This window comes from Nakaseomyces bracarensis, assembly GCF_045282275.1.
Source record: "Nakaseomyces bracarensis strain CBM3 chromosome Unknown Scaff2_0, whole genome shotgun sequence".
Classification (NCBI taxonomy): Eukaryota; Fungi; Ascomycota; class Saccharomycetes; order Saccharomycetales; family Saccharomycetaceae; genus Nakaseomyces; species Nakaseomyces bracarensis.
In genome coordinates this window covers 134,590-147,124 of record NW_027263961.1, presented here as the reverse complement: position 1 = coordinate 147,124, position 12,535 = coordinate 134,590, and the positions used below count along the sequence as shown (strand labels likewise).

Genomic DNA, 12,535 nt, shown 5'->3' with positions numbered 1-12,535 from the left:
ACGCTCTGATTTTCAATGTTATTTCACCAGCTCTTTTTATATAAAACCAAAGCTATACGCTGATCATGTCTTGCAATACCTAACCTCTAAAAAATCCAGCAAAATTGCCTGTAAAATAAGCCTTCCATTCCAATATAACTAATAAACTCCCCACATTTTTGACTCCTTAAAAGCTTTTCAACTTTCAAAAAGAGCTCATCGCAACTTTTTTTTTTTTCCGGTGAAATTTTTTTTCATCCACGTGTACGTATAAAGGTATATACCATGTGACTTATATTATATTATATTATACTGTATTATATTATATTATTATTATATTATTATTATATTATACTATATCATGTTATATTATATCATATTATATTAATAGCTTATGATATATATTCAAATGGTGGAATGAGGAGATGGGGTATGTTCTTCCGAGTAGGTTGGTAAAGAAGAGGAAGACGTTGGTGGTGGGTCTGGGCAGTACTTATCCAGCGAGAGACAGGTTCTGGCGACATAGGCCAGGCGGTCTTCAGCTGTATTATGTATATCTCTATATATCTGATTTATTTGTACAGTGATGAGGCGATGGGCCCTTACTAACTTAGCTAGCTCAGCCCTATTCAACACCAGATTAGCTATATTATCCATTTTTGTACTTCCTCATGGAATATTAAATATTTTTCTATCATATTATTTTCTCTAATTTTTATGTATTATTAGTATTTATAACTAAGATTATTACGGCTGTGTCAACTTGTTTCATAGCAGTTTTATGGAAATAATACTTAAAACAGTTACCAAAATCACTACAGCAAGGCTGCTCATTTGGTGGTTACCAATGTTTGTACGAGGTGTAGAAGATGGTTGCTTTAAATTGGGTTCTGGTGGAAGCCAGGGCATCCCATCAACATCCACGATTTTATACGGTGACTCAAAATCGTCCCGTTTCAAGTCAGCAAGATAACCACTCTTAGGCACGGTGACACCATTCTTGATGATATTTGCAGCTATATTCTCTGCAACTTTGCCACGTATTTCAATGTTCTTGTACTCACGGGCACACGGAATGGGTCCCTTAAATACCGGGTAGTCATCGGCCACCTCCTTGAGTTCCTTGGCACTGAGCAACGTTACATTTTGATACTTGTGTTTCAGGACTTTAAAGTCCGGGAGGATCTGTACAGAGTTGTCAGTATTGATCTTGACTAGCCCATAGTTGTTGGGTTCTTCGCTGAATTCGTAGACGAGACCTCCACTGAACACAGAGCTCATTCGTTTGGAATATATGGCGTCAATCTCCCCAAATTGACGTGGCAGCACTCGATTACATCCGAACTCCGATAGTATAACGGGCTTGGTGTAGTCTCTATAGGCTTCAATAAGCTTATCATAACCAGACGTTTCTATTGTTTGTTCTCCACACCATTGGTATGAATTGACACCGTAGAAATCCACCGAGTCATAGAAGTTTCCTGAATCGCATTCTAAGTATTGTGATAGTGATACTCTATAGCTAAGATCATCTGCTGCTGAGTAGCCAATGGGAACAGGTCTGATCCCCGCAGTGGAGATGTACTGTTTTATATCTCCAATCAACTTCTTAACGTAAATAGGTGAATGAGTAGCTGATTTCTCATCGTTGACTACTTCATTACCAGCGAAAAAGCCTAATGTATTGTTATACTTCGAGAATTTAGCGACTACTTTGAATACATGCTCTAAATAGTAAGAGTTATAAGTGGTCCATGGTTCATACCGGTTCAAATGCTGGTTTTGTAGAGGCGTATTGACGTCCAGGATTAAATAGATCCCCGAAGAGGCCAACATAGTCATGCACCTGTCATGATCTAAGTCTGGATTAACACTATATATCCTGATGGTATTGATGCCCAGGTCCCTCAAGAGTGCTATGTCTCTCGCACACTTGGACGGGTCAGATAAAGGATCACTAGTTCCAGTTATCTGAGCGGCTCCGCCAGGCTGATAGTCAACTCCTTTGATGAAAAAGGGTTCACCCGTAACGCTATCCACAAAATGCTTGTCTCTAACAGATATAGTGTTAACATAACCCACAGCAGCAGTACTCAATGCCAAAAGCAAAAATAATCTGTACTGTAGCATTTCTGAGACAGTTTGAGATATATAACTTATAGTACTTAGATTATGCTAGATTTTCAGAATTGAGAACATTTCAACATATATGTTACTTGATAGACCACTCCATATGGTTATTACTGTATTTAATGCTCAGTTTATTATCCCTAATTGACACAAAAACAATGCTCAGGACCAATCTGAAAATGAGAACAGCTAGTAGATAACTTTAATAATGTACATTGCACTGAATACATTACTTCCAGAGGTAGAATCCTATTGATCTGAGCTAGTTAACTCTGTTTATCCTAGAGGCTAGGATATAAGAACCATTAAGGATACAGCAATAAAAAAAAGGATAGAACTATCATATCATAATAGTTATACTACAATGAAATATCAAATATTACTCAATATATTAAATATATAAAATCTTACTTTAATATAATACTTTAATATAGTACTTTTATGTAATACTTTAATATAATACTACAATATTTAAATAATGTAGTAAATTGATCTACAGTTTCATAGAAACAGTCGTACAAACACGAATTTTGCCCTGGATTTCATGGAAAATTTTTTTTTATGCAGGCCAACTGAAAAAAATCGATGAGCATCGACTTGAAAATGATAATATTAGTTATAAAAGAGCCTGTAAATAAGGTATAATTCTACATATCAAAGGTATACATAACTACTATGGATACTCTAGTGCATTGCCACCTGTTGCTGGCTTCAAACCCCGAGGTTTTAGATGCTCTTACACCTGAAAATGATTATGATGCTAGGATATTCAGTTATTCCAAGTATATCTTGCAAGGTAATTCTTACCGTGTGGTGCAGGATATTATGGAGAACAAGTCGGTGGAATTGCCAGAAAACATTAGCCAGGATAATGTGCTTACAACTCTGAATCAGTTGCTTGAAAACTTGATTGGTGATCAGCATATTGCACTGCTATTTGCAATTGCCTCTTTGCAAACGTTTATCCAGAATAACTATACTGGTCCTAAGGCTCCAATTGAGATCGTCCCTATGGTTTTCACTGGAAATACTGAAGAACAACTACAACCAATTCTAACTGCGTTATTATCCACCGCTGGTCAAACAGCGTATGAGTTAATGGACGATCCGCTGTTATTAGTACTTTCACTGCTGATCTTGGAGAAATTGACTAACCAGCCAACTTTATTTGGTAGAGATATTGAGGATGAGAGTGCGTTAATCACTGAAATACATGAAAATGGTGACTCCTTGAACAGCATAACTCAATGGTGGAGAGCTAGGGCTCTACTTACCCAAATTTCAGTATTGCCTGAATTATATGGTGTTCAACCAGCTATTGCATCCTCAATCTTAGACAGTATCAATCTTCCAAAAAGTATCCTAAACACAATTGAGGGGCTTGTAGATGAGGAATTCAAGAAAAGTCTATGCGTCATATATTATCTAGAAAGTGTGAAATGTTCATTGACCATCAATACCGAGCACCGTGCCTTGCCTGCTTTAACCAAGGTAAAGAAACTAACAGGATTTGAATTTGTGTTAACAGGTGCTAGAGCAAAAAGGACGAAGTATCAACAAAAGGCAGTCTCTGGTCTAATTATCCTGGCAAAGTCTCAATTCTTCAATGATTCTAATGATACTGAATCAAATGAGGTACCTGAAAGTTTAGCATTAAATTCAGACCTTCTTCTGGAAAAACCTACTTTTGAAGCCATTGCTAATGAACCATTAGACGAACAGATTGTTAAGAGGCAGAAACTTGATGAGGATGGATTTATTGAAGACAAATTATTACCAGTAGCTATTAGACAAGAAAATATCCCTCTGGAATTGCAAGAAGTTGATCCTAATGAACAGCCACTACTGTCTAACTATGATAATATTCAATTGTTACTAAGATTATACACTATCAGACAAACATCACCTGCAAAGGATCCATTAGTTGAAGAGGAACTAGGCGCCTTAGTTTCAAGAGTTATCTACCAGGATGGTGGTAAAAACTGGACAATTTTCTCTCGTTCCCTATGGGAGAGATCCGTTATTGAAACCACAAAGGCAAAAACAATAGAGAGAGGTATTCTACAAATGCAGTCCCTAGTCGAGGAACTTGGTTTGAAGATCCAAACAAGACTTCTACCTCAATCAACAGAACCAGAATCTGCGATGCCAAGACTTAAATATATCCACCAAATCCCATTCATCCCAAGATGGGAACTCGATGCAACTTTAGCAGAAAAGTTTATGTCTCTAGGTATTTTGAAGTCAGCCGTGGAAATTTACGAAAGATTGCAAATGAGCTGTCAAGCCGCATTATGTTATGCCGCAGTAGGTGAAGAAAAAACTGCTGAGGCTATTTTAGTGAAGAGAATAGAGACACATCCAAATGATGCCCGTGCATATTCTTTACTAGGTGATGTAAGACAAGACCCATCTTTATGGGAGAAGAGTTGGGAAATAGGACAATACGTCAACGCTAAAAATTCTCTTGCTAGATACTACTATCGCCCACCAAAAGACTCAGGTATCGATTCAGACCCAGCACTTGCTCTAAAGCACTTAAATGACTCCTTGAGGAAATATACTTTAAATTTCAACACCTGGTATTTTTACGGTTGTATTGCTCTTGAATGTAATCAGTTGAACATAGCGGCAGAGGCTTTCACTAGGTGTACTGTACTTGACCCAAATCACGCTGCCTCCTGGTCAAACTTGAGTGCTGCTTATATCCAAGAAGGTAAGCTAAAGGAGGCCTATAGTTGTTTGAAGCAAGCGATTTCCTCTGACTCACAAAAGAATTGGAGAATCTGGGAAAACTTTTTATTAGTATCCGTTAAATTAGATGAATGGGAAGATGTCTTAAAGGCCTGTAAGCAGCTGGTTGAGATCAAGAAGGACAAAAGCGGTGAACAATCTATCGATCTGCCAGTTGTAGAGAAACTTGTTGAACTTCTGGTTACCTCAGAATATCCAAAACTCACTGAAGAAGGAGACCTCAAATTCACATACTTCCAAAGATCTTGTATGGACTTTATTTGCAACACATTACCAAATGTGATTACCACAGATGCTAGATGTTGGAAGCTGGTAGCCCGTGTTGAACTATGGAGGAAAAGACCTTGGGCTGCATTAGAAAGTCACGAAAAAGCATACCGTGCCATATCCCACAACCCTGATCTTGAGATCGATGAGAAAGTGTGGAACAGCGTTGTTGAAGGCTGTGAGGACCTCGTGGCCGCCTATGAATCGCTTGGTGAAATGGAAGGTAAACACGGAGAGGGCAGCTTGGTCTGTAAGGATTGGAAATATAAGTGTAGATCAACTATCAAGGCACTAATGAGTAGAGGTAAAGGAAGATGGGATGACTCTGAAGGCTGGGAAAAACTTCTTGAATTAAGAGAACAGTTATAAATAAAAATAATTTTATAGAGAGCATATAATGAGTTATTAACTGATTTAATCAAAAAAAAAGAAAGATATCTATTATTAAATTATACAGAAGAGAAATAGTATACAAAGTTATTGTTTTATTGTTTCTGACTATGAATTGAAATGCATGAAGAAGAAAGGCAGTAGTGTTTTTGTTAGTTGTTGTTGTTGTTGTTCTTGTTATAAAACCTACCTGCCACATCTAGCAAGGTGCCAAGGTTGGTTATCCAAGGGACAAGCATCTCTTGTCTTAATCCATTTGTTGATACAGTGCAGGTGGAACGCATGGTTACATGTACCCCACGCAGCCACACACTCGTTGTCCGTGTCAGTCATAGCCTTAGGTTGACACTCAATACATGGCTCCATGATATGGTTCCTGCAAATAGCACAGTTATCAACAGCAATATCCCACGACCAGAACGCCACGGCTGTCCATTTCTTGATCTGAAACTTCTTCTGAGTCTGAGTCTGAGTCTGAGACTCAACCTCATCAATATCCATCTTATCCATCTTGTGTAAAGCTTAATATAACTTGTAGGTTTGCCCTTGTTGGTGTTTTTATAGGTCTTTGTCAAACTTAATAACTACAATGGTTATTTTTTCTTCTTATAGAAAAAAAAAATTGGGAAAAAGGCCATTTCCTTATATAAAGTATTTCGAAAGGAAAGATTGATCTGGGGACATATATAGGACAAGGCTATAAACTAGGTGGAAGGAATGAGCAGAGCGCAGAGTGTTGACCCCAATTCGAACGATGTTTCGTCGTTGTATCCGCCACCACCACCGTACATCAAGTTCTTCACGAAGGAGAATGTGGAGCGGGTAGAGGAATATAGGAAAAGAAAGACTGAGAGGCAAGAACAAGAACAAGTGGGAGACGGGACACACGAGGTGAATGAGTTAGATTTCCTTATACCGCCTCGCATGCCCGAGTCCGGCAACTATAGGGCGTTTGGTAGTGTGTGGGAGGTGAAGGATCACCTGCCGGACTTGGAGACCATGGGTATCACGCAGTTGTACAAGAAGTCTGAGGACACAGAGCAAGTCACGAACTACCAGTACAAGATCCAGGAGCTCCGGAAGCTCTCGTACTCGTTACTGCTAAATTTTGTGGAACTTGTAGGTGTGCTGAGCATCAACCCGGAGCTCTATGAGCAGAAAGTAGAGAACATAAGGACTATCCTAGTGAACATCCACCACTTACTGAACGAGTACAGGCCCCACCAGTCTCGAGAATCACTCATCATGCTCCTGGAAGAACAACTGGAGTACAAGAAGAAAGAGGTCGCACACATCGACCAAGTTTGCGAACAGGTCAAGCTGAAACTACAGGAAGTACAGAACTTGCTCCGAGAGCAAGAGAACTAGGGTGTGTCATGACTCTATATAGCTATATGGATTTAATGATATATTGATATAAATGGTCCTTATATTTGTTTGTAATATATATCAGTATATACGATCAGCGGCATATGCCGCTGATCGTATAATATTATAATTATCCACTTGATTACACAAACGTATCAAGTGACTATATATCACTCTAAACGACTGGGTGTTGCTAGGATTTATTTTTCTTTTGTACGTTGAGTTGTTAGCCCCACCTATTTCTCTCGAGAAATTGTTCAAAGATAGCGGGGGTGTTCTCCCCATTGTCTCCACAGAATATTCCGCACAAACACCTTGATCACGTAATATTCACGAAATAAATAGCCAATTTCCCGCATGTACGGCTGTTTCTGTGCTTACAGATCCAACCCTCGGAAAAACTACTTTAGTGTCTCCTCTGGTTATACAGAGATCAGAATTATAGATGAAACGGAAAAACTCTCTGTGCGGGTCTTTCAGTGGTATCTATCAAAGTAATTAAATAACACGTTCTTCACGTCGATCTTAAAGAATACGTCATTTCACCATATGACAAGATATTGAATAATATTTCTAAATGGAATAAAAAAAAATTTTCTAATGAAGGCAGCATACTTATATAGTCATATATAACACTAACTTGCTAAATATTTCTTACTCTTAGCAGTGGGAACAGGTCAGAAATAAAAAACAAAAAATAAATACACTCTATAATAGTAATGATTGATGCTATTTCTAATGAGAGTTCAACGAATTCGCTGTTTTCTATGAAACCCATGCGGACGACGTCGTCTCTTGACATGTCGCTTCATGATGAGATGGGTTCGGGTTCGTATCTTTCGTTGGCCTCGCTGCGGAACTCTATACGGGAGAAAGAGATGGAAGAGCGGTCTCGTGATAAGTTCATAGTTATCCTGGTCGGGTTACCGGCCTCGGGTAAGTCTACCATATCTTCACACATGATCCAATCTCTGAAAAATGACGCTACCACGTCGTACCTGAGGTCTACCGTGTATAATGCTGGGAAGATGAGGCGGATGCTGTGCAATGGCCAAAAGAAGTCGTTGGAGTTGGCCAAAGATCCGTCAGAGGATCTGTTTAACCCGGCCAATGCAGACCGCAAGGAAGTATACGCTAGGATCACGCTGGAGAATCTAATACAGGAGCTCGATAGCGATATCTGTGACTTTGCCATCTTCGACGCCACGAATTCTACTGTCGAACGAAGAAGCTTCGTGTTCAAAGAAATATACACTTACAATGAGAAACCTGGAGCCAAGTATAACTTGAACCCGATAGTCTTGCAGGTGACTTGTTCGGAGGAGGATTTTGTTAGGTATAACATCCACAACAAGACCTTTAATGAGGATTACTTCGACAAACCGTACGAAGTTGCGGTACAGGACTTCTCGAAAAGACTAAAATATTACCATTCTCAGTTTGTTCCATTTACTCACAAAGAGTTTGACGACATTTTGGAAGCAAACACTAACTGCGCTCGTGGGAAACCAACACTGTATTACTATAATGTTATAAATGCCGGATTGGTTAACACTGAGTCCCTGAACAAATCACATGTGCGCAATAACACAACACAATCGCCGATTGTAAGGAATACTCTAGATGTCATTGAGAACTTTATCGAGAATTATGCATCCCAATATGGTTTCTCTTACATTAACAGAGTAAGACAATTTTTTGATGATAGTGTAAAGGGCTTGCCACAGATCGCGCAGAATTCTGCAATGATAACAGCTTCTTTCATTCCCAGTAAACTATCTATATGGGAACAATCCAACAAACTAAGACATACCACATTACTGAAAAAAATTGTCAACAAAGACTATTTTTCTGATCTTTCTTCATATTCAAAAAAATTTAACGAGATGGCTTTCTAAATTATCTCCTATCGATATCCATAATACTGGATTTGGTGGTTTAAGATTGTCCATAATGTAATAATGAACTTATTCTAACTTATAGAAACAAAACCCTTTATGACTTGATGAAAACATGGTAACTATTATAATTAATATATTAATTATTTAAATTTTTATATTTTATTTTTAAAGAATATTACGATTATGTTAAAATTAGAAAATATATAGCTCACTTCCTATTATCTATAAAAGATCTATAAGTACAAATAGAAAGTGCTGTATAAAGGTTAAAAAACTGGAAGGATTGTAAATTATTGTCGTAGACTTGGAATATATCTAGGATACAAGCACCATACTAACGTAAAGGCCAGTACCATGACCCATAGCAATGTAGGAATGATAGTTTCACCCACATTATTGATAATTATACCCGAAATATATGGAAGTGCCGCACCACCACAACCACCAATAGCTACGGCAAGTCCAACACCGCTAATATGAAGTTTCTGAGGTAAATTCTGTATGGCAACTATGCTTGAATTAGGAGATAAAGGACCAATGAAAAAGCCTGCAAAAAATAGAGTAATGTACATTAAGATAAAATAAAAGACATTGTCAAAAAAGGAGAATCCCAAGGCCACAAATATGGTATACAGTAAGACAGAAAGCCAACTGTAAATGTTACTGGCAGTATATTCGTTTTTGAAGAATCTGTGGGTAACAAACCCTAGACAAAGACGTCCCACAGTAATACCGGTCCAAAATGAAGAAGAAACATAGGACATTGCAATACGCTTATTTGATTTGGTCTTTAATAGATATGTGAGGAACCATGAGCCTGTTGTAATTTCACCACCTAATAATAAGAACATATATGCAGCATAAAGTGCAACCACGGGATTTTTCAATACTTGAAAGATATTAGTCTCATCAATGTCTTTTAAGTTTGCATCATCTTCGTGTCCAATGGTAGCTATATAATTGTATTTCATAGCAGTTTCATATGGAAAAGCCATAGGGATTATTAGTATGTTGATAAGAGCTGCAGTAGTTGGGATTAGGAAGAAAATCGACCAGTGGTTCCATTTAACAAAATAGGAGGCAATAGGTGGGGTGACCATAGATGTACCACCATAGACTGCATGTAAGATCCCCATCCATTCATTTCTATTGACTGTCAGATTTCCAATCAAGACGTTGGCTCCGGAATCAGCGATACCTAAACCTAAACCTATTGGAAACATGCAGAAAAGATATATGTAGAAACTAGGAGGTGCTATTGTTAAAATACCGTAAGGTATGAAACAGAGAATACACACTGCTAGCATTGCACCGCGTACACCGAACCAGCGATGTACTCTTTCGTTCAAAGCTGACGCAAACAGGTACCCTACCAATTGAATAAGAAAAATATTGGAGGCAGTTACCATTGATATACCATAGTGATCTAGTAAAGTGGGCATCAGCGCACCGGTGGCTTGATCATTAAGTCCAAATATACCAAAAATTATCAGACTGAATGCTATTTGCCAGCCCACCATACTGTATTTCTTATAATTTGCATCGTACATGCGAATGGAATGCCCATTCCAGGACACATCGTACATATCATCTTTTCCTTCACTCTTAGTCATTAAAGTCTCAGTATCATCATGCGATGATGTCTTGACTGTATGCAGTTCATAATCCTCTTCTCCGGGAGGTTGATAACTGTCACCTTTCATTTATAATTTAGCAACTATAGATGCACCAACTATTTCCAAATACAAACAACTGTATAATCAGATAATAGTACATATCGTAATGAAGATTATGTATGAGTTATTTATTAAAACATAAAATTCATGCGATGAGATGACGTAATTTGAGAATTGATAAAAATTTATTATCAGTATCTTATAACGAGGATATACACGTGTAAATTGTATTATAGTAGTCGGTAAATTAGTATTAAAATGGCCTTAGATGTACATAAATTAGTTAAATTTTGAATAGGAAGTTACCTTTTCAGGATTTTTTACGTAGTATTAACGTAATGCGGGAATGAATCTTGGATACAGGTACCACACGATGGTGAAAGCCACAACCATGGACCAACATAGAGTTGGGATGATTCCTTCACCGACATTATGAATAATGATCCCAGATATATATGGCAAGGCTGCACCACCGCAGCCACCGATAGCCACTGCGGTCCCCATGCCACTAATGTGTAACTTTGGGGGCAAATTCTGTAGTGCCACGATACTTGCATTTGGGAATAATGGTCCTATGAAGAATCCACCGAAGAACACCGATATCCAGATGCACATGTAATAAAAGGTAGACTGGTATTGTAGTAGACCAATGGCAACAAATAAGGAATAGAACACCAGAGCCACCCAGCTATAAGCGTTACTGGCCTTGTACTCATTGGAAAACAACCTTTTCGTAACGAAACCTAAACATAGACGACCCATTGTGATACCAGCCCAGAATGAAGCCGCAACATACGACATCGAAATTCGATTATCCGATTTTGTCTTCAATAAGTAAGTGAAGAACCAGGATCCAGTTGTGATCTCAGCACCTAAGTATAAGAACATGTATAATGAGTATAGAGCTACTACTGGATTCTTCAAAATTTGGAACAAGTGAGTTTCATCGACATCACTATTAGACTCATTGCCATCGTGGTCCAAAGTAGACAAGTAGTTATATTTGGCTTTAGTCTCGAACTTAAATGCGGGGAAGATAAGTATCAAACTTGTAGTAGCACAGGTTAATGGAATGAAGAAGAAATACGACCAATGTCCCCATTTAACAAAGTAGGAAACAGTGGTAGGTGTCACCATAGCAGCAGCACCATACAGTGCATGTAGTATACCCATCCATTCATTGTTATGTGTTTTCAAGTTACCCATCAAGACATTGGCAGCAGCATCCATGATACCGAGCCCAAGGCCCATAGGAAAACAACATATCGCATATATGGCAAAGTTTGGTGGCCTTAAGGCCAGAATCAGCAACGGCACCATGCACAGCACACATACCATCATCATGGCACCCTTGATACCCCCTAGCCTATGTACACGCTCGTTCAACAGGGAAGCACATGTGTAACCAGACAGCTGAATCAGAAATATAGATGACACAACAACTTGTGAGACGTGGTAATCTTCTATCAACGTAGGTAACAGCGACCCCGTAATTTGATCGTTAAACCCGAAAACTACGAACATCACAAGACAAAACGCAACCTGGTACCTAACCATGGGTATCCGCTCGTAGTCAAGCTCATAGAGGTGTATCCTATTGTCGTTCCAATACACTTCTCGTATCAATGGAGCACTGTCCAGCCCCTCGATGGGCTCCGTCTTGCCATCCTTACGAATGAACCCACTGCTGGGCTCCGCATTGACGGAATGCAAGCCGTCCAGCTCAAATTCTTCTTCCCCTGACTTCGTACTCTCCATTGTCTATTGTCTTTGGCGTATAATGCTTATGTTAACGTATTTTACTAACTCAATTGGAATATAGTGGTTAATTAATTAGCAGCTCATCGCAGGCTTCGAGGCCTTTAAATGAAAAAATTTAAGTGAAAAATTCTTATGCTAAGGCTATTTAACCATTGGAATTGAATTGAAGCAAAGGAAAGTCACTTGCTTTGAATTGAATCGACTGATATAGAATTCGGAGGTCTTAAGAACCTCTTGAGATGATTAGGATTTTGATTTGATTGCTGCATATTGGGAAAACCACATATAATAGCATATAAGTAATAAAAA

General features: G+C 38.5%; 7 protein-coding genes across 7 annotated transcripts; 3 read left to right on the top strand and 4 right to left on the bottom strand.

Moving 5' to 3' along the window:
- Positions 1-747: 747 nt before the first annotated feature.
- GAS4 (1,3-beta-glucanosyltransferase) lies at positions 748-2,109 on the bottom strand (the record flags this gene model as incomplete). Its single annotated transcript, XM_071050356.1, has 1 exon — positions 748-2,109. One exon carries the CDS (start codon positions 2,107-2,109, stop codon positions 748-750), a length of 1,362 nt encoding a protein of 453 aa, XP_070908602.1.
- Positions 2,110-2,784: 675 nt separating this feature from the next.
- Positions 2,785-5,499, top strand: EMW1 (tetratricopeptide repeat-containing protein EMW1; the record flags this gene model as incomplete). The annotated part of the gene is made up of 1 exon (XM_071050355.1): positions 2,785-5,499. The coding sequence occupies one exon, from the start codon at positions 2,785-2,787 to the stop codon at positions 5,497-5,499; it is 2,715 nt and encodes a 904-aa protein (XP_070908601.1).
- A 207-nt stretch (positions 5,500-5,706) lies between these two features.
- Positions 5,707-6,030, bottom strand: HRT1 (SCF ubiquitin ligase complex subunit HRT1; the record flags this gene model as incomplete). Its single annotated transcript, XM_071050354.1, has 1 exon — positions 5,707-6,030. One exon carries the CDS (start codon positions 6,028-6,030, stop codon positions 5,707-5,709), a length of 324 nt encoding a protein of 107 aa, XP_070908600.1.
- Positions 6,031-6,237: 207 nt separating this feature from the next.
- On the top strand, positions 6,238-6,888 carry MED7 (mediator complex subunit MED7; the record flags this gene model as incomplete). The annotated part of the gene is made up of 1 exon (XM_071050353.1): positions 6,238-6,888. One exon carries the CDS (start codon positions 6,238-6,240, stop codon positions 6,886-6,888), a length of 651 nt encoding a protein of 216 aa, XP_070908599.1.
- Positions 6,889-7,607: 719 nt separating this feature from the next.
- On the top strand, positions 7,608-8,786 carry PFK27 (6-phosphofructo-2-kinase; the record flags this gene model as incomplete). Its single annotated transcript, XM_071050352.1, has 1 exon — positions 7,608-8,786. The coding sequence occupies one exon, from the start codon at positions 7,608-7,610 to the stop codon at positions 8,784-8,786; it is 1,179 nt and encodes a 392-aa protein (XP_070908598.1).
- Positions 8,787-9,079: 293 nt separating this feature from the next.
- On the bottom strand, positions 9,080-10,492 carry RNJ42_00181 (Bypass of stop codon protein 6; the record flags this gene model as incomplete). The annotated part of the gene is made up of 1 exon (XM_071050351.1): positions 9,080-10,492. The coding sequence occupies one exon, from the start codon at positions 10,490-10,492 to the stop codon at positions 9,080-9,082; it is 1,413 nt and encodes a 470-aa protein (XP_070908597.1).
- Positions 10,493-10,795: 303 nt separating this feature from the next.
- BSC6 (Bsc6p) lies at positions 10,796-12,223 on the bottom strand (the record flags this gene model as incomplete). The annotated part of the gene is made up of 1 exon (XM_071050350.1): positions 10,796-12,223. One exon carries the CDS (start codon positions 12,221-12,223, stop codon positions 10,796-10,798), a length of 1,428 nt encoding a protein of 475 aa, XP_070908596.1.
- Between the last annotated feature and the right edge of the window lie 312 nt (positions 12,224-12,535).